Source organism: Panthera leo, chromosome D3, assembly GCF_018350215.1.
Source record: "Panthera leo isolate Ple1 chromosome D3, P.leo_Ple1_pat1.1, whole genome shotgun sequence".
In the NCBI taxonomy this organism is placed as follows: Eukaryota; Metazoa; Chordata; class Mammalia; order Carnivora; family Felidae; genus Panthera; species Panthera leo.
In genome coordinates, this window is record NC_056690.1 from 28,076,301 (window position 1) to 28,096,563 (window position 20,263).

General features: G+C 57.7%; 1 protein-coding gene across 1 annotated transcript; it reads right to left on the reverse strand.

Annotated features, from left to right (window-relative positions):
- Window positions 1-11,994: 11,994 nt before the first annotated feature.
- TBX1 (T-box transcription factor 1) lies at window positions 11,995-19,980 on the reverse strand. Its single transcript, XM_042910878.1, has 8 exons — window positions 19,698-19,980; window positions 18,047-18,416; window positions 15,954-16,055; window positions 14,944-15,115; window positions 14,206-14,361; window positions 13,522-13,589; window positions 13,337-13,437; window positions 11,995-12,965 (listed from the first exon to the last, which is right to left on the reverse strand). Exons 1-8 carry the CDS (start codon window positions 19,879-19,881, stop codon window positions 12,478-12,480), a joined length of 1,641 nt encoding a protein of 546 aa, XP_042766812.1. The 5' UTR covers window positions 19,882-19,980; the 3' UTR covers window positions 11,995-12,477.
- Window positions 19,981-20,263: the final 283 nt, after the last annotated feature.

Consider the following 20,263-nt stretch of genomic DNA (forward strand, 5'->3'; position numbering starts at 1 on the left):
GAGCAGGGTCAGGAAAGTACACCTTGTGTGTCATTGACAGACACCCTTGGGCAACAGCGTCTGGGACCTTGGCCCCACAAAGCCAAAAGTATTCATGTTTGCTGGCCCCCAAACATTCTTTAAAGAATAGCTGCTTCTGTGGCACAGGGCAGACGTGGGGAATCCTGCTACGGCCACAAGGCCCGGATGTGGTCAGAGGTGCCAAGAGCAGCACGAGAGGCCAAGGGGGGCTCCCACACAGGTCTGGGATGCATCAGGCATCAAGCAGACAGTCAACAGTCATCTGTTCAAACTGGTGAGATTGTGATAGGCCAAGAATTCTCACTGACACGAAAACAAGAAAAGTTAACGTGAAGTAGACCAGAAGAATATTGTAACAGTGAAGTAGGCCAAGTGTGTCTGAACACTGCTATGGTCTGAATGTCTGTGTCCCCCTCCAAGTTCCTAGGCTGAAACCAACCCTCCGGGTGATGGCAGCAGGAGGTGCTTAGGTCATAGGTGGAGCCTTTGTGAATGGGATTAGTGCCCAGAGAGCTCCCTCTGCCCTTCTGCCACTCAAGGACACAGGAAGTGGTCTCTCGCCACACTCTGGATCTGCCTTGATTGTGGACTTCTGGCCTCCAGAACTGTGAGAAATGAATTTCTGTTGTTTATAAGCCATAGCAGCCTGAACGGACTGAGACAAAATGTTATATTTTTATTGTTTTTTTAAGATGTGGAATGTTAAGGGGTGCCTGGGTGACTCAGTCAGTTGAGTGTCCAACTTTGGCTCAGGTCATTATCTCACAGTTCGTGGGTTTGAGCCCCCATCGGGCTATGTGCTAACAGCGCAGGGCCCGGAGCCTGCTTCGGATTCTGTGTCTCCCTCTGTCTCTGCCCCTCCCCAACTTGTGCGTGTGCACCCTCTCTCAAAAATAAATAAACATTAAAAAAAAAAAAAGATGTGGCATTAATAAACCAGCCGAAACTCAGCAGTGTCCAGCAGTCATCTGTACTCATGGAATCCAGGAGCCAGGAATTTGGGAAGGGCTCGGCAGGGCAGTAGAGACCAGAGAGGACTGGGCACAGAGGACACTGTCGATGTGAACACTTCTGCATGGCCTCTCAGCCTGGCAGTCTCAGGGGAGCCAGGCTTCTTACATGGGGCCTCCAAGAGCTCATCCAGCAGACCAAGGAGCCTTCTTTGCCCAGCCCTGGTATCAGAAAAGGGACACAAGACCCCACCTCATGAGGGAAGAAAGCCAAAATGTCTTCATCCTTTACAAAATGAGGCTTGTCCTTGTTTCTCTTTGGGTAGCAAGAAAGAGTGAGCACAGACAACTGAGACCCGAGGACTAGGGGGAAGGAGCCCAGGACAGGACCTGGGCCCCCTACCATCACCAGGTGGGAGCACCGAGCCATGCATAGGGAGCACCCCTCACTCCACCCTGCAGGGTGTGATGAACTGCTCATGAAGAAGGTTACCCATCCCAAAACACCAGGCTAGATCTCCAAATAAATGGACAGCAGATCTGGACCTCCCGTCCACATGAAACCAAAGAATCCTTCATCTCAGGGAGAGAAGCTAAGGGTCAGAAGCTGAAAATAAATATGAAGGGCGGGGCTGTCATTAAGAGTTCCTCAACCTGCGGAGAGGTTTTGTTACAGGGTAGGCCAGACTCACTCAGTGACAGCACTGGGCCTTCCTGTGGCACCCAGCCTGGAGCCAAACAGCCCGCTGACCCAGTGGGTAGTCTGAGCCCTGGGGTTGCTGAGAACACACCTAAGGAAGAATAATAAGCAATCCAAAGAGAAACTAGGGGCGCTTGGGTGGCTCAGTCGGTTAAGCGGCCGACTTCGGCTCAGGTCATGATCTCACAGTCCGTGAGTTCGAGCCCCGCGTCGGGCTCTGTGCTGACAGCTCAGAGACTGGAGCCTGCTTCAGATTCTGTGTCTCCCTCTCTCTCTGACCCTCCCTCATTCATGCTCTTTCTCTCTCTGTCTCAAAAATAAATAAACATTAAAAAAAAAATTTTTAGAAAAACACAAAGAGAAACTAAACATAGTTCAGTGCTTTTAGCACAAGCTTTTGTGAATCTCATATGGTGTGTGTATCTTTGGTAAGATGTTAAGACATTTTCAGATCTATATGTTAGGCTTGTCACTTTTGTTAAATATTTACAAGTGTTTTTGATGCATTTGCAACCAATGTATAAATGTCGGGGAAATTTTATTCTGTTATATCTGTATACCTGACATGTTTTAATATATCACCCAAGTTAGGGTGTACTATAGTGAGAATTCTTTATTACACAACATACAGTTTATAAATCTTGAGAATTTATCGAACCATTGATATTTTTTTCTATTTTGGAAATCTCAAACAAAGGCCACGATGAAGGAAACACAGCAAACCCCAGGAAGCCAGCACCTGGCTTCAACGTTAAACTGAGACCTTGCTGGTGGCCACTGGGCCTGTAGTGTCGAAGCAGGCACTTGGCACCTCCTAATCTCCTGATCCCATCAGATGGGAGTGGACAAAGTTCTGCATGAAACACATGACCTTCTCCTTGTAGACGAGACAGACATCGGGTATCTGATGTGCAGACGGGTGGGGGGATTCTTGGGATTCTGCCCAAGTCCGCAGCCATGGGGGTGAAGCCCACAGCAGCACACGCATTTCCTACCCATAACATGCGAACTCAACGTCCCCCTTCCCTCATTGGAGAAGTAAAAGAACGAGATTAGATTTGCTAATCAGGAAGAACAAATCCTACAGCCATTCCCCACACACCGCTCAGCTCAGTTATAGGGGGAAAGAGGGAGGAGACTGGAGAGGGGGTGAGAGGGGAAAGAACAAACCCCAGAATGGGCTCAAAATGGAAGAAAGGGGCAAGGAAGGGACAGCAGGTTCTCATGTCAGAGGAGAACTTACATTCAGTAACATTCACTCTCTGTTGAAGATGGTTGTGTTGAACTGTAACAAAAGTTCCACTCCCTCCCCGCCTCAGTAATACCCTCCTGCCCCTTTGCTGGCCCCCACCACAGCCCTCGCACCCATGGGTCTGCTCTCTCACCCTGTAGCCTCGCCTCTTTCAGAATGAGTATAGACGGAATCCTACAGTGTGGTGCCTCCCTTCTGGTCACCCGCAATTCTGTGTTTGGGGTCTAATGGCTGTCCCCCCAAGAAACGGTTCCTTTCTCCCAGAGTGACCCTCACGCCTGGGGGACCGGGCTCCTGAGCACGGCAGGCAACTGGACTTACCCCTGAGGTGGTCTGTCTTTGTGGAGCCTGTCCTGAGCCCCTCAGCCCTGCCCCATAGAGTCGACTGGCCACCCCCATCCCCCCCAGAGGACCTGGCCAGCATGGTGGCCTCCATCTGTCCCTCCCTGTGGGAACATGGGAGCTCTTAGAGCAGAAACTGCATCTCAACATATGCTGTGTGGCACCCACTTTGACATGTGAAAGTGTGAACATGTGACTCCGCTCCCCACCTCACACCACACCGTTGCCTCCCCTGAAAGAGAGAGGGCTGGTGGGGCTGGGCTCTCCCAGAGCTAAATGGCCTTGCCCGCCCTCCTGAAGACTTGGGATCCCTAACTGAAGCTATGGACCCCCACAAACAAAATGAGACAATGTCCCTGTGAGAGAGACACAAGAGCTAGCTGGACTGGCCAGGGCACAGGCACTTGGGAGAGGCATCTCCCAGGGGTCCTAAACCCCACACCCGGGGCTGTCACCAGCTCCCCCAGGGTGTAGGACCCACCACTCAGGCTGGGGGATGAACTGCCTGCCTCATGGGTGAGTCTGGGTCCCTGGGCACCAGTGAGGCTTATGGAGAGAGCCTGGGGTGGACTCGGCCTGGGGAGGTAGCACCAAGAGAGTGGCTCCCAGTAGGAGGGGTGCTCACTCGTCTGACTGCCGTCCAGCTAATTGCCAGGCAGGATGCGGGGCTCAAACTACTTGCGGCTGTGGCTGTTAGCTGGTCCAGACTCTGTGACATCTGGGCCCAATCATTCTGTGTTGGGGCCTTCCTGTGCACCACAGGGTGCTGAACAGCATGCCTGGCATCCACCCACCCAGTATGGCCATCAAAAGTGTCTCCAGACATTGCCGAATGCCCCTACAGGATGAAATTTCCACATTAAAAACCACTTTAGAGACAGGTTAGGACTTGGTCAATCCAAGGTGAACAGAGTGGCTTTTGTAGATTATGGATAATCCAGGGTTTCTTTAATTGTTAAACACATGTAAATATGCATTAAAAAATATAAATTTGGGACACCTGTCAGTTAAGTGTCCGACTTCAGCTCAGGTCATGATCTCATGGTTCATGGGTTCAAGCCCCTCGTGGGGCTCTGTGCTGACAGCTCGGAACCTGGAGCCTGCTTCAGATCCTGTGTCTCCCTCTCTCTGCCCATCCCCTTCTCATGCTCTTTCTCTCTGTCTCTCAAAAATAAACAGTAAAAAAAATTTTTTTTAAATATAAATATGCCATTTTAACCATTTCATGTGTACAGTTCAGTGGCATTAAGTATATTCATGTTGTGCAGCCACCCCACCATCCACCTCCAGAAGTTTGTCATCTGCCCAAACTGCAGCTCTCTCCCCATCAGACACTAACTCCTCATTCTCTCCTCCCCCAGCCCCTTGCACCCCCCCCCCCAAACACACACCAATACTTTCTGTTTCCATAGATCTGACTCAGGGACCTCATTTATGTGGGTTCATACAGTATTTGTCCTTTTGTGTCTGGTTTATTTCACTGAGCATAATGTCCTCAAGGTTCATTCACTTTGTAGTACAGGTCACTATTTCCTTTTTATGACCCAATAATGTCCCACTGTATGGCCATCCCACATGTTTATCCATTTATCGGTCCATCGTTTATCCATTGATTAGTTGATGATACTATGTTTGCTTCTACCTCTTGGCTACTGTGACTGATACTGCTGTGGACATGGGTGTACAAGTACCTGCATAAGCCCCTGCTTCACTTCCTTGGGACACAGACCCAGAGTGGGAATGCCAGGTCCTATGGTAGTTCTCAGTTTAACTTTTCGAGGGATCTCCATCCTGTTTTCTCCAGAGGCTGCAGCATTTTACTTTCCCACCAGCAGCGCACAAGGGTTCCAATTTCTCCACATCTTTACCAACCCTTGTTATTTTCTGTGTGTGTGTGTGTGTGTGTGTGTGTGTCCTTATGGGCACAAAGTGGTCTCTCTCTGTGGTTTAATCCAAATTTTTAATTCATCATAAATTATTTCCCAGGTGTATGTGTAATAGGATCTCTGTCTTCCGGAAACTTAAATCTCACTGGGATGAGACACCTGCATGGGAAGTAGCTGGAAACTGGAGGGAAACCCAGTGGCAGTGTGCAGGGGGGTGGGGGGTGGGGGAGCAGGGGGCGGTCTTTGAGGAGCCAAATGGCCTCATCAGCACACAGCAGGCACCTCAGCCCCCTCGTGTGTCCTGGTCCACACAGGACTGAAACCAGTCCTCTTCCTGGTGGAGTCCTCTCCCACCAGCAGCTCACCTGTTCAAGGAGCAGGACTGGTAAGTAGCAGGGAAATGACAGTGGCAAGTGAAGAGGCCAGCGGCAGCTGCGGCTCTGGGGACAGTCCTGCAATAGCTTCTGGGAGTCCAGGTCTCCAGAAGAGGGTGCCTGCTGACTGTTGCCTTGGGCCCTGCCTCTAACGGACCCTCCTGGCTGTCCACCCAAAGGGGAGGAGGGCTTGATCATCGGTGCCGAGAGGGTGAGACATGACCAAAAACACCAAGGACTACAAGGGCCCGCTATAGAAGCCTCCATGGGGCGCTGGGGAAAATGAGGCCCACTGCCCCTCGCTGCCCAGCAGAGCTGCCCAGTCCTTCTCAGTGGAGATGACAGCAGGCACGTTTGGGGTCCAGTGGCCTCTCTTCAGCTCCGCCTGTGGGGATGGTGACTTTGCCTCAAAAGCCCAGAGTGCCTGATCCCTCACAGAGCCAGGCTGCTGGGTGACAGGTGTGTGGGGAATGTGTGTATATGAGTGTCCACCTCCGCGATCAGCTGGCAGCTGGTAGCTCCCTGCAGCCCACTCCCCACCTTAGCCAAGATGCCCTCGGGCCAGGTGTATAGCCTGACAGCTCCTGGTCTCTGCAGTTCTGTGCCCTGTAGTTTCTTCCAGGAGAAGGGCCAAGCTGGCCAGCGGCATCTTAATTAAACTGCTTGTTTTTCTCAGTCTTTTTAAGACTTTGCTTACCGTTATCAAAAGACGGATTCTTTGCATGGAAGTTGCTGCTTCCTTATTTTGTTGCTGCCTGTCACCACACACACGCGCTCCTGGTCCCCACTGCCACGTTGGAAGAGCTGACCTACTAGTGCCCTTTGTAGATGAATAGCAGAGGACACACTGCAGCCAGCCTTCCTGCAGCTCTGAGCCCCACCTGCAGACCATGCAGGAGCCGGCCAGGCCGGGCAGCCTTAGCAGACACAGGGAAGGGCCTGTGTCCCAGCCAGTGACTCAAGCCTACCTTACCATGAGGGAGGACTCGGAGAGGGCAGCCCTGCAGTGAAGAGCCTACCGTGTCCTCCAGCGCATGTACTGCCCGACGGGAAAAGATCCAAACTGCAGCCACATGCAGCCAAACAGCCGTGGGGAGCCCACGAACTATGGCCTCTTCCTTAACTTGGCCTCCATCAGCCCTGGCTGCCATTACCACCTTCACTGTGTGATGAGGTCACAAAAGAAGCCATCCTGTGGAAGAATCTAGAAAACATGTTCTGAGATGAAAGGTAGGTTCAGAGATGGGGACACAGATGGAGTGAGGAGGAAGTTAAGAAGACAGGTGTGTGCAGGAGCGGGCGCGGGGCCATCCATCCTGGAAGGCCAGGGCCACTGTGGGAAGGGCTCAGAGACTGGAGCCCCAGGAGCCCAGTCTCCCAGGGTGGGGCTTTGCTGTCTTCCCGGTGACCTGAGATGCAGTACCCAGAGCTGCTTCAGGCCCTGGCCCCGCAAGTCATAAGTATGTGGCTGAAAGAATGTTCCTCAAGTCCAGGCCCCCAGCAACCGTAAGGCCCACCAGAAGTTCTTCTGATCAGACTGTGACCCCCTTAGACTGAAAACTTCAGCATCTCCGAAGTCAGGACGTGTTTCAGTCTAAGGCGGTCACAGTGTGATCGGAAGGCCTTCTCCTTGGCGGTGTGAGCAAGAGTGGTGGGCCTAGACCCTCACGTGTCCCCAGCACAGGTCTCCGCAGCAAGAGCTGGGCCGGCCTTCTCTGTGAGCGGAGGGGGAAGACACGGGTGGCGGCCGCTGGAAGCGGAGGATTAAGTACTTACTTTATGCAATTGAAAGCTGATAGATAAAGGATGTCAGCAATGCCATTCCTCTTTATAATTAAGAAGATAACTTAATTACTGCTATTAAAACCTAAGCTTCTCCCCCATGTGGGCTGCTTTTCATAAAATACCTTTGGTTCTGCTCTTCCCCACACACAGACCTGGCAGCAGTTAAACAGCGGCGCCGAGACTCCAAAGGTTCATCTTGTGAACCCATCTGGTTTGAAGTAGTACGACAAGCAGGGAAGGGAATTGAATCAAAGGCAAGATTTGTGTGTTTTTTTCAATACAGAAAATGTGTGGGGTAGACCAGGAAACAGTCCCATCCTCCGCTCCCAGGGCCGGATGCCACCACCCGGCTGTGGGGCCATGTCCCCTGGCCTGCTCCCCGGCTGTGCCCATGTCACAATACAGAGGTGGCCTTGGGGGTGAGGGAGGCTGATAGGGAGGCATATGGGAATTGGGTTTGTGCAGAGGCAACAGATGTGCCCAAATAGATGCCCGGTCCTGCCCCCCGGCACCTGTGAAACTGCACAGCCTCACTGGAACCCACACGGAGGAGGAGAGGACGGTCCCCACTGCTCACATGGACCTCCACCATTCATACCACTCCCACAGGGCAAGGGTCAGCACCCAGCAGTAAGGGGAAACTGAGGCACAGAGGCTGCAGAACCTGGCAGGTGTGCTCTCCCTTACACCCAGCTCCAGGTTGGGCCACTGGAATCATTCCTTTGGCCCAGGAAGAAGCTCCTTGGGCCCCTGCCCTCCCTCTGTCTGCCTGCACGTGGCTCCCCTGGCTCTGCCGGCACTGCCCCTGGCAGCTGTGGCCCCGTGGAATTCTCTAGTGCTCAGGCGCTTTGATCCGCAGCACACCTGGAGATCAGTGCCTCACATTCACCCAACTGTCACCACACAGGTCCCACACACTCTTCGGACGTCCCCCAGCCAGAGGGAAGGGGTGGCTGAAGCCCCACAACCAGGCTTCCTCTGCCTCTGCAACTCCAGGCTTGAGGTGCCACCGAACACACTCCCCTCATCCATGCCACAACCTCAGTGTTCTGCCTCCGCACCCCAAATGCTTCCCTGTGTAACCAGCCCCTTCAGGTTATTTGTCATCAGAGACCTGTGTCCACATCTGCCTGTGCCCTATGACTCACCCGACACGCTTGTTTGGGCACTTTCTTTTTGTCCCCATAAAGGCATGTGGTGTTGGCCAGCTTTACTTAGTGGTAGTACTGGGGGAGGGTCCCATTCCAGAACATCCCTGCACCAGCCATGAGCCTGTGGATAAGACCCCATGGGCTGTGGGGTTGTTAGAGTGCTTGTGAGGAGGTGGCAACCATAGGGCTTGCCAAGGTGCCTGACACTTGGTAAGTCCTGTAAAAATGCCAGTCGTTTGTATTGGGGTATCCCACACACATTTCAGCCTTCCTAGGAATCTGGAAGGTTTATGTCAAAGACAGAGGCTCCAGCGGTGGAGGAACGCAGGACAGCAGGTCCTACCTATGGCTCTGGTCTGGTCTTCCTCCTCTATTTTTTATTTTATTATTTTATTTTATTTTATTTTATTTTATTTTATTTTATTTTTATTTTATCTATTTATTATAGGCAGAGAGAGAGAGAAGCGGGGAAAAGAAGGGCAGAGGGAGGGGGAAAGAGAGAGACAGAGAGACAGAGAGAGAGAATCCCAAGCAGGCTCTACATTCAGAGTAGAGCCCAATGCGGACCATGACCTGAGCTGAAATCAAGAGTCGGACGCCCAACCAACTGAGCCACCCAGCGCCCCTGGTCTTTCTCCTCTAAAAACAGTGAGCTGGGCTGCTGGGGGTGTCATCCCACCACACCCCAGGGTCTTTGGGTCCTCTAGACCCCTTATGTGGGACCCAAAGGAGTGCAGAAGGCAGTGGACAGGCCCCACCCCTCCTCTACTTAGTCAGGAGTTCACCTGTTTCATCCATTGCACATCCATTGTTTTTTGAGGGTTGAGGAGTCTGGGGTCCCTGGACCAGATTTCTGAGGTCCCTTCTAATCCAAGTTCTTCTCATCCTGAGTTGGCAGCTGTACACCTGGAGACAAGTGAAGGGAGCAGAACGGAACCTCTGGGCCAATTGGTGAACCTAGAGGAAGACACTGAGGCACGAGCCCATGAGGAAGCAGATCAGATGGGACCCGAGACCCACACAGTGCAGCACGGCAGCTCACGGAAGGGGCAGGCCAGGTGTGCTCACAGAGGAGCCCAAAGCGAGGGACACAGAAGCTGCCAGGACAGTAGCTTCACAGGGAAGTCAGGGACTGTCTGGGGTAGCTGCCCATGGGAGTGTCAGCCCCACACGGCAGTCAGAGGTGACAACATTGGCAGCGCTCGCCAGGCACTTGTTCCAGGAATGAGTGACCAAGAGGGGCTCTGAAATGCGCAGCCCCCAGCAGAAGCTGGGTGACCGGAGCCACCCTTCCCTCGCCCTCTTCCCAGGATGGAAGATGGGTGACGGCCACCTACACTACAGTGTTGCATGGCCTACACACTGTAGGACCGCCTGGAGGAACAGCCCTCCCCCCCCACCCCCCGCGCAGTGCTGGACATCACAGCACCCATCATCCTAAAACAACCGAGTGCCCTTCACAGGAGACTGGACACTGGTGAGCAGTAAGAACTGACAGGTGGGCAGCAGTGTGGGCCATCCCTGCCACACCAGGGAGCACCCGGCGCCCTGCTGCATGATCCCATTTATGAGAAGTTCTTAAGGCAGGCAAACTCATCTATGGGGGCAGAGGGCAGAAAACCTTGCCTGGGGGGCTATTCCCCAGCACAGGGCAGCCCTCATCTGCAGCATCCAGCGAGCTGACCTGCAGCACATGTGCTGCCCAGCACTCGGAATGCAGCCAGTGAGGAACCAAATGTTTAATCTTATTCTATTTTTGTTCATTAACATGTAAGTGGCCCACTATGGCTGGCAGCCACCGTGTCGGACAGTGGTGCAGCTTTCTGTCTTGAGTAGGTGATGGTCATGGGAGGGGGTCCACATGCAGGAGGCTGGCCGGCTGCACCAGAGGCCCATATGCTCAGCTTCAACCTCTCATCTGCAGGCCGCACCATCATTGGTTCAGAGGGAAGCTTCTTCTCATTTTAGCTTTAAATGAAACCAAAGTGGAGATCTCTCCAACTGTGGTTCTCACCCCCTGCCCCTCACCATGGCCTGAGTGTTTGAAAGTGTGCAGAGAGACCAGCTCTGCTGGGCATAGCCCAACACTCCTGCAGGCCTCCCAGGACAAGAAGGGATGCAGGGCACATTTGTGGCACTAACATGAAACAGGCTGCATGAGTGGGGAGCCCAGTGGTGCATGCGGCTCACCCAGAGGGAGGTCTGCAGCAGGTGGCAGCAGGGCGTCCATCAGGGATGGGTGTCCAGAGCTGCCCTTAGGAGTCCCTGAAGCTGCATCCACAGAGCCCATTCAATCATATGCTGCGTCTTCACACCCTGGCACTAGATGACCTTTGAAGCTTTGGGGGACCCTGGCTCCAGAGCTCATTCCTCAGCAGCCTTGGTTACCCTTTGTAGACCTGCCTCATGGAAACACTTTCTACCGTCCAATTGCTAAGACTTCAGTCACTTCACATCATCAGATGGGTGAACACATCCTGGAAGAAACCATCCAGTCTAGGACGGACACTGGGAAATGACTGGCTGTGCTGGGGAGAGGTGGCACCAGGTTGCAGCAATTGCCACAAACGTACTCAGACAGACACAGAAGGGGGATAAAACCTCAGCCACTTGCATTTCCCGTCCATCATGTGTCCAAGTTAGCAGCCTTGACGTTGACCGGTTGTCAGCTTTTCCTGCCTGGACTCAGGAAGGGAGGGATCAAAGGGTTCCTCTGGCCCCATCCCTGGTGTTGAGTTAATGGGGAGAGGTCCGTCACCACCTGGCCTGGGGAAAATGCTTCACAGACAGGTTTCAAGATGACTCATGACCACTGTCATTGTACCCCCTGTCCAGGTCACTCCGTGGGGACATTCACAGGGAACAAAGTCAATAAACAGGGGAAAACGCAGGCCTGGGCTAGGTCCAGCCAGGGGAAATGCTAGAACAGCAGAACTGCCTGTTTTTGTCTTTCTGCTATCAGAGTCAGAGCTTCTCCCTTTCCCAGCCCCCAACTGGCAGTGTCCTGTCGTGATGGTTATTTCCAGCTTCCGTGGAAAAGCACCCAGTACAGGCATTGGTCCTGAAAACAGGCGAGGAGTGCCTGCCTAAATCCTAGAGGAGAGACATCTGCCTGCCAGAGTTAAGTAAAAAGACCCTATGTACACCTGGGACTGGGGCGGAGCCCCGGTACCTTCAGCCTGGGGGCGGCTGGGATGAAGCTGCGAGGTGGCAGTGGGGGCGGGGAACTGGCTGGCAGAGCCGGGAGGAGACCCTGGGAGCGAACCGGGTTGGGGCCACAGCAGAGGGGGCGGGGAGAGGACGGAGAGGGGCGTGGCCGAGAAGAGGCTCTGGAAACCAGCCCGGAGAAAGCGCTCGCAGGGCACTGTAGGGACACAGTGGGGACTGTGGGGACTGGAGCTGTGGGGCCTGGAGCATCGGCCCGTGGGGACTGCAGCTGGGGAGACCCCGAAGTCCCCGTATCGACTGGACTCTCTCCCCCCGACATCCCCGTGCGATCTAACTGGACGCAAATAAATGGACACGCAGGCAGCTTCCAAAAGAGGCGAAACCTTTATCAAGTCGGCGCCGGCGCGGTATCTACAGTATCTACAAATATCTACACGTATCTACACCGCCTGCAGACGGGCTCTCGGATCGTCTACACTGCAACTGCCGGCCGGGCCGGGGAGGGGGGGGGGGCGACACGGTCTCGCGGAGAACAATAAATATCACTTCCTTCCGCCGCTGACCGGGCGCTTTGGCACTGGCGGGCGCGGACCCCGTGGCCCTCGGGGCTGGGGAGGGACCCGCGGTGGCTCCCGGAACTGGGGAACCATATACTTCGACAGCTGTCAGGGCTGGAAGGTGGAGGACCCCGATGGCTTCGAGGCTGGGGAAGGGGAGACCCGCACTGGCCCCCGGGGCTTGGGGGAACGTGTTCTTGGAAGGCCCTTGGGGCTGGGTGGACGGGAACCCCGACGGCCCTCAGGGCTGTGCGGGGACCCCGGGCGGGGAGCGGCCAGCGGGCGCCCGCATTATCTGGGGCAGTAGTCGTAGGAGCCGGGCGGCGCGGCCCCGGCCGACGAGTACATGTTGGCGGCGGCAGCGGCAGCGGCGGCGGCGGCGGCGGCAGCGGCGGCGGCTGGGCTCACGGCTGGGTGGTGGTGGTGCGGGTGCGCGTGCGTGTGCGGGTGGTAGCCGTGGCCGCGCAGGCCCGGCAGCGGGTAGGGCGCCGGCCGGCTCTTGGGCCCGAGGTAATGGTCGTAGGCGGCGGCCGGGTACTTATACGGGTGGTGGTGCAGCGGCTCCGACGCGCCTGGCGCCTCCAGGCGCAGCTCCGGGTGCGGAGGGCTGGGCCGGCCTCCGGGTGCGCCGGGCAGCGGGACGAGACCGCCCGCGCCACCGGCCCCGGGCAGCGCTGGGCTCAGCACCCGTGCCAGCAGCTGAGGCGGGTGCGCCGGGTCCCCGAGCACGGCCGGTCCACCCGCGTCGCGCTCGAATTCTCGCCGAGCCTCGGCCGCCTCTGCGGGGAGGGCCGAGGGGTAAGCGCGGCGGGTCGGGACGGCAGAGGGGACCCGCGAGCGCTCCAACGGTCCTGGCGGGAAGGGGGCACAAGCCCGCGCTCGGACCCTCTCGGCCCCTTCTCGCCGAACCTGCCGGAGACCCGGAGCCTCCCCAGGGGCCCGCGCCCCTCCGCGGGCGGCAGGCGGGGCGGGCGGGGCGCAGCCGTCGGGCCGGGCGGGCGAGTGCGCGCTTGCCCGCCGCCACCGCCGTTGTGCAACCGGCGCGAAGGCCGCGAGCGCCCCTGGGGCGCAGGCGAGGCCAGCCTCGGCCGCCTGCCCGGGGCGGAGCGCGCGCAGGGCCGCGGCCCTGATTCCACGACCCGGGCCCTACCTTTCTCTGACCCGTTGGGCTGTGTGGGGGAGGCCACCGGGTTCCGCGAGCGAGCGAAGGCGCTCATAAGCGGCAGCGCGCCGGGCCGGTGGTTTCGGGGCCTGCGGAAGGGAGAAGGGCAGCGGGTCAGGGGGGCACCCCGCCAGTCTCCTGAACTGTAGCCATCACTTCTACAGGACACTCACCAGTCCTCCGGGTCGCAGTCTCGAAAGCCTTTGGCGAAAGGGTTGCTGGCTATCTTGAGCTGCGTGATCTGAGGAGGGGGGGTTGGGGAGTGGGCATTGAGCAAGTGGCCGGAGCTCCTGCGCTGGGGCCTGGAGCACCAGGGTAGCCTAACGTTAGAAGGGGCTCTCCCAATAAGAGCCCTTTTACTCTTCCGGGACAATAACCCTCCCACTTTTACTCTCCCTTGATGAGAGTTGTGCCTTTCTGCTGCCAAAGGGGGAGCTTCCTTTCTCGCTAAGGATCCCCTTTGTGGCCCCAAGTGATTGAGATGGAGACCCAGTGCCCCTGCCGGGGATGGGAATGTAGTCACCTCCACTGCCCACCCTGCAGTGGGGGGTGGGAGGGGATGCCCTAGGAATTTGGGTAAACTGTGGATCAGGCCCCTGATGGGGAGTTTCCGGAATGGTTTGGAAAACAAACTTTCAGGCCGCACTGACAGTTGCCGCTGGAAAGGTCAACCTGATAGGAGTCTGGGCTGGCCTGCAGCAGAGGGGAGGAGGCTGCTTGAGGCCTTTGAGGGTGGGACTCCATCGGCCGTTGTGTTCCACCAGGACCCGCAGTCTTTGGGTCCAAACCTCTTTCCCTCAGGCAGCAATTGGAAATTGCAACCCAGAAGTATTGAATTTGCATCCCCAGGGTCTCACCCGATGGTTCTGGTAAGCAGTGACCGCAGTGAAGCGAGTCTCCTCAAACACAAAGGTCTTAAAGTTCTCCTCAGCATATTTCTCACTATCTTTGCGTGGGTCCACATAGACAACATGGAAGCGGGGCTGGTATCTGTGCATGGAGTTGAGAATAATCTGGAAGACAAGGTGGCAAGTTTGGAACTAGGAAATGGGAGAAGGTCCAGATAAGCAGTGAATTTCCCAGAGAACTTGGACGAAACCCTTAATTCCTGAAATGAGGTCCAGCCATGGGGCTCAAGCGGAGACTGCAGTCAACTGGGGACCACCAGGAAAGATACCCCAAATGGCAAAAGATCAGAGTTTGGATTCTCTTCCCATAGGTCCTTCAGAACTACTTCAGGCCTACAGCGGGCAGTGGTAGGCGGCTGCAGGCCAGAGCTCAGCCCAGCAGGAAAGCGGCATCAGCCGCCTGGATCCTACAAAAGCCTCCTGCGGCTACCCCCACACACCATCCTTTCCAGTTAAAAAAAAAAAAAAAAAAAAGACTCCAGCAAAAGATCAGGAATAGAGGGAGGGAAACAAGGTGACAGCCTCTCCCAGGCCTGAGAGCCACCAGGCCCTGAGCCCCTGACCGGTGGGGCCCCCTCTCCTCAGCCTGGCCCTCATTCACAGCCCAAGCTCGGCCTCTGGCTCTGGTCAACAGGGACTCCAGAGGGCCTGCCCAGGGTAGCCTGGGGAGGTGGGAGGATTGCTCACATGGCCGTTGTCGTCCAGCAGGTTGTTGGTCAGCTTGAGCTTGTCGAAGGACACAATTTGCTTCATCCACTGTGCACCCTTGGCAGGCGAGTCAGGGTGGTAGTGTACACGGCCTGGTGTGGCAGGGTCCGCTTTCCCGGCTACTAGCCAGGAGGAGCTGTGGAAGGCATACCTGGGGCAACACCAGAACAGGGGTCATGCCACGTAGGGTGAACAGAGAGGGCCTTGCCCAGTGAACCCCCAAAGTGCCTCTCATGAGTTTTCCTATCATTGGTGAACTCAAGCCTTCGGCTACCACACAGACTGGGAACTTTTCCAAGGGGAATTGTGAAAAAAACAAAACTCCCCCCAGTCCCAATACACAAGACAGAAGGAAGCCGGGCACCAAGGGAGGAGGCTGGGCTCCGGGCGCCACAATTCGCTGCACGCGGGTCTGCCTGCTCCGGGCCTCCCCACCGCCGCCTCCGGTGTCGCCTGCGCGGCGGGAGCCCGGATTTGGCTGCGCCGGCGGCCTCAGGCGCAGGGCGGACCACGCTCTCTTTATTAATTGCTGTTAATTGTCCAGGCAGCTGAGGCCCGCCCAGCATAATCTCTCCCGGCCACCCCACCTTTCCTGCTCGGCTCCGGGGCCCAGCGTTCCCGGGGGATGGGGGAAGGGGACAAGGTGCCCACGCTCACCTCGTGGGAGAAGGAGACATGAAGAAAAGGCAGGGGCTGTGTGCGAGGGGCCTGCCTGCCTCAGGCAAGCTGGCCCAGGGGCGTGGAAGCTGTCTCGGGTCTAGAGCTGGTGGAGGGGCCCAGCCTGTGTGACTCCCTCTGGGGGTGGGGTGTGTGGGTCTGGGGTCTGACCGGGTTGGGGAGGGAGCAGGTCATGGGGGACAGTGGGGTTGGCGGCGCAGGTGCCTGGGACTCCCGGGCACTAATGTCCTTGTGGGCTGCCCTCCGAGGCATCACCAAGCAGGGACCAGCCACTTCCCAGGGCACCCTCCCTGATCCTGCTGGGCGCTCACCGGTAGCGCTTGTCGTCCACTGGAACGAAGTCCATGAGGAGCATGTAGTCGGCCATGGGGTCCATGCCAAAGAGCTTCACTTGAAATGTGGGGAACATGCGCCTGGGGGCGGCGAGGCCTCCGGTCACCTCAGGTGGGGGAGGGCAGGGCTGCCCCACCTTGACCAACCCAGGACAGGCGGCTTCCTGCCGGCGGCTGCATTCATCGGCCTGGCCCCTCCAACTCCTCTCCTCTCAGTCAGCTACTCTAACCCAACTAGGCCCCTGCCCAGCCAAGGGCAAGTAGAAGGGCAGAGTAGCCCCCTGCTCCCTTTTTCAAAACCCCAAAATGGCTCACTAAACACTACAGCTAAGCCTCCACCCCCCAACATTGGTCTATGGCGTCTGCCACATTTGCCTGCGTAGAGCCAGCCTAGCATTTGCTAATTCTCGGCTGACCAGTCCAAAGCTAGCCTCAGCCAGTAGCACCGGATCAGTAAGACTCCCAAGATGCGGTTCCAGACATTCTCAGCCCTCCACAGAGCTTCCCCCAGCTCCATCTAAGCAACCGATGTAAACTCCCGGCTCGAACAAAATGAAACCTGGCACTCTTATGTGGTTCCCAAGAGTCCCAGTTGCCCTTTCGGCTGGGTCTATGGGGCTGCTCCCCAATCCTTCCAGTGAGGCTGAGGCCTCAGAGCCCACAGACCCAATTTTTAGGCTCTGTCTCCAGCCCATTGCTGGAGTCCCCCCATCTTCCTCAGGGATATAAGTCCCCCTCCCCCCCCCACCACTGTTGCCCCCCAGACGGGATGCAGCTACTCTGGGAGAACTTGGCTTATTCTCTCATGTCCCCTAACTCTCCCCTCCCCCAGACTCCGACTCTATGACCCATCCAGACTCTTAAAAGGACATTCTGCAGCTCCTGGATGGGCCGCCAGCGTGGGCCGGCCCTGTACTGAGAGCACAGCAGTGCCAACCACTGGGGCCCCGGAGGACAGCATGAGGCTTGGCTCCCACCTGCCCTTCCTACGGCTTTGCCTCATAGGCAACTCCCTGCAGGCAGTGGGCAAAACACAGATGCCATGGAGCCAGCCCTTCTGGTCAGACCTGCCACCCCCACTTTTGCAGGCTGGTGGGTGCTGCAGAATGCTGGCTTCTGGGCTGAAGCCTGGCCACCGCCAACACCCTTGCTGCACTGGACTGGGCCAGAGGCTGGGGCACCGTCCTCAGGGGACAGTAAGGAGAGCCTGGAGAAGACCTACAGAGCTGAGGCTGAGCACAGGCCCCAGGATCCCCAGGGAGGACAGCCGGGGCAGGGAAACAGAAACCGCGAGAAGGCTCTGCAAACAGGCCTTGAGTTCCCCTTGGCTGTGTGGACGCAGAGCTGGTGTCTCCTTGTGTACATTAGACACAGCCCGGCACCCTCCTTTGTCTGCTGGTCAAATCGGTTGCATCGCAAAACTTGTTCCCCTTCTCTCTGGGCCCTTAAAACAAATACAGGCCAATTGGAAGGCAGCAGCCCCAGCAGCAACGCCAGGCCCCACAATCACCCGAAATTTAGGCCGGAGAAAACTGGGTAGCAACCTTCACGGAAGAGAGCAACTGTTTTTAAGGGTCTTAACTTTCTCCAAAAAATTTCCAGACAATTGTCTAGCTACCCCTCTTTACCTAACCCGTATAGAGTGAACTGGGTAACTAAAGAGGTGAATTTCCTTTTAGGTGGGATCCACTGGGAGCTGGCTGGCTGGCAAGGCCGCTCAGGGGTGGCTGCCTAACCCCTAGCCCCGTGTGTTCCGAGCCAGCCCAGGCTTCCGGCCGCGGGTGCCTTGGGGCTGCGGAAGGGGCAAGCCGGTCCGCCGGGCTTCTCTCCACCAGCCTTCCAAGGCTGCCCGCGCCGTCCCCTCCGGCCCCGCTCGGCGCACCAGGCGGCTGTCGCCGGAGCCGGGACCGCAGAGAGCGAAGAGCCGGCTCGCGCCTAGAGGGGCCCGCAGGTGGCGGGGCCGCGCCCCCACCCCGCTTCTCGACTCCACTCGTGTGGATCGGACCGAGACGCGCTGCCCGAGACCCGCGCCACGTGGGGAGGGTCGCGGGCAGGGAGGGGGGCACCCTGACCTGCCGGCCTTGGTGACGATCATCTCGGTGCCCAGCTGATTGAACTCGTCCCACAGCGCCTTCATCTCCAGCTGCACGCTCACGCTGGCCACCTTCGCGTTCTTCTTCACCGGCGCCTTGGCGGCGGCCGCGCAGCTGGCCCCGGGGCCCTCGGGCTCGGCGGCGGCGCTGGTGGCGGCCCCGGCGGCCGGCGCGAACGGGTAGGCGTGCGGCGGCGGGCCCGGGGCGCCGGGGGCGGCGGCGGCGGCGCACGGGTCGTAGCGCGGCGGCGGCGGGGGCTCGCGCGGGCCGTACGGGTCGGCGCCCGGCGACGCGGCGCCCGGGAAGCCCCCCGCGGCCCCCAGGCTGCTCAGGCTGCTGGCCGTGAAGGCTGCAACGTCGCAGAAGTGCGAGAGCTGCGTGAGCCACGGGCTGGACACGGCGGAGATCATGACCCGCGGGCCGCCGCCGCCGCCCCCGCCGCCGAGGTGAGCGCTGCCCCGCGCCCCGGGCCGAGTGGCGGGCGCTGCGCTGCGCCCCGGGCCGCGCCGCCCTACACCGCGGGCCGGCCCCGAGGAGGCGCCCCGCCCCGCCCCGCCCCGCGCCCCCCCCCCCTCAAGCGCCGAGACAATGGCCTCCCTCCCCTCCCCCGTCCCTCGCCCCTCCCCCGCTCCTTCCCCCCTCCCCGGCCCCCAGCCCGCCCGCCGCGGCTCGCTCGGCCCGGGCCCCCCGACCGCCCGGACCGGCTCCCTAGAGCGCCGGGCCGCCCGCCGCCCCTCGCTCTGCCGCCCTCCCGCGTTGCATTTCTCCTTTCTCTCTCCAGGCTCTTTTTCCAATTTGTTATTTCTTTACCTTTGTCTTCCTCCTTGAAATTTTCCCTCCTAATCCTCTTTCCTTCTTCCACTATCTCTTTCGTTTCTCTTTATTTCTGTGTTATTTTCTGCCTTTCTTTTTCCAGTTTTGTCCCTCTCCTTTCTTTCCACTTCATTTTTCATCACTTCGTTTTTCTTCCCAGTCTGCCTTTGCCTCTTCTTTTTCTAGGTCTTTTCCTGTTATTCAGGGTTTTTTCCTCTTTTTTTAAAACAAAATAAAAACTGGAGGTTTTCTATAGCTTTTCCCTTTTTTGATGCCTTTATTTTCCATCTTAAATTTCCCTTTACTTTATTCTTTTTCGTTCTCGGTCTCTTATTTCTTTTTCATCTTTCTCACTTTTCCTACCTTCCTTTCGGGTTTTTGTGTTTTCTCTCTTCTCAATTTCTTTTCCTCCCGGCTGCCCTCACCACTTTGTCTCTCATTTTCCTGGGTTCCCAGACTCCATGGCACTCTCCTCTCCTGCCAACTTCCCTCCCACCTCTCCCAGCTTGCTGCCACCTTTGCCCCCTTTCTCTGGTCCTTCTCTCTCCTGTCCTTCCTGGCTTCCACTAGTCCTATTCTGGGCCCGTGTCTAGCTCCTTGTGGGTCTCTGCAGCCGGGTTCCCAGGCTGGAGGTGCACAGGCTTTGGGCAGGATGCCTGCCCTTCCTCTCTGCTCCAGAGTCACTGGAAGCCTGGAGCCCACCCCGCCAGAGCTCCCTCTACCCACTCTGTGCCAGGGCCCTGCCAAAACTCTTTGCTAGGACCCCAAAGCAGCTGTGGCAGGGGGTCTTGCCGGCGGACACAGCGGGGAGGCTCACCTTCCATATCCCTGGTGACCGTGCTGAAGTGCATCCCGGCCGGGAATCCCAGCAGCCGGCGAAGCTTCGCCTGGTCGGAGGACCGGGGACCCAGGCGAGCTGTGCGCTCTACGGCCTCTGCTGCAACCAGAGAGGCGATGCTGAACGCGCTGGCCCGGGGAGACAGCGGGCTCCGCGCGTCCATAGGCGCCCGGCGGCCTGGCCGGCGCCGCCTCCGACTGCGTGCACCCAGCCGCACCGAGGCCGGCCCAGCCCACGGGACCCGGGGGCGGGGGCCTGCGGTGCCACTCAGCCTCCAGCCCTGGGCCCAAGGGATTATGGCGTCACGGCCCCCCACTCCGGGCCGGTGGCAGCCGAGGGGCCCAGATGGGTGGAGCGCCCTGGGAGTGTGGGGCCCTTCTGCTTTTCAAGCTCCCTGCCCCTGGTCTCTGCTCCCAGGGACCTCCGTGACCAGCGCCCTTCGAACATCCCGCTGTTCCCACCGAGGCGGAGGTTCCCTCTGTTCAGCGAAGCCACTGAAGCCACCGTCGGCTTCTACAGCCCCCGAACGGAGGCAGCTACGCTGG

Coding starts and splice junctions, on each gene's coding strand:
- TBX1 (XM_042910878.1), bottom strand. CDS start 19,881: ATGGACGCGCGGAGCCCGCTGTCTCCCCGGGCCAGCGCGTTCAGCATC. Junction 16,056..18,046: donor ATCGTCACCAAGGCCGGCAG/GTCAGGGTGCCC, acceptor CGCCGCCCCCAG/GCGCATGTTCCCCACATTTC. Junction 12,966..13,336: donor GCCCAACGGGTCAGAGAAAG/GTAGGGCCCGGG, acceptor CCCTCCCCGCAG/AGGCGGCCGAGGCTCGGCGA.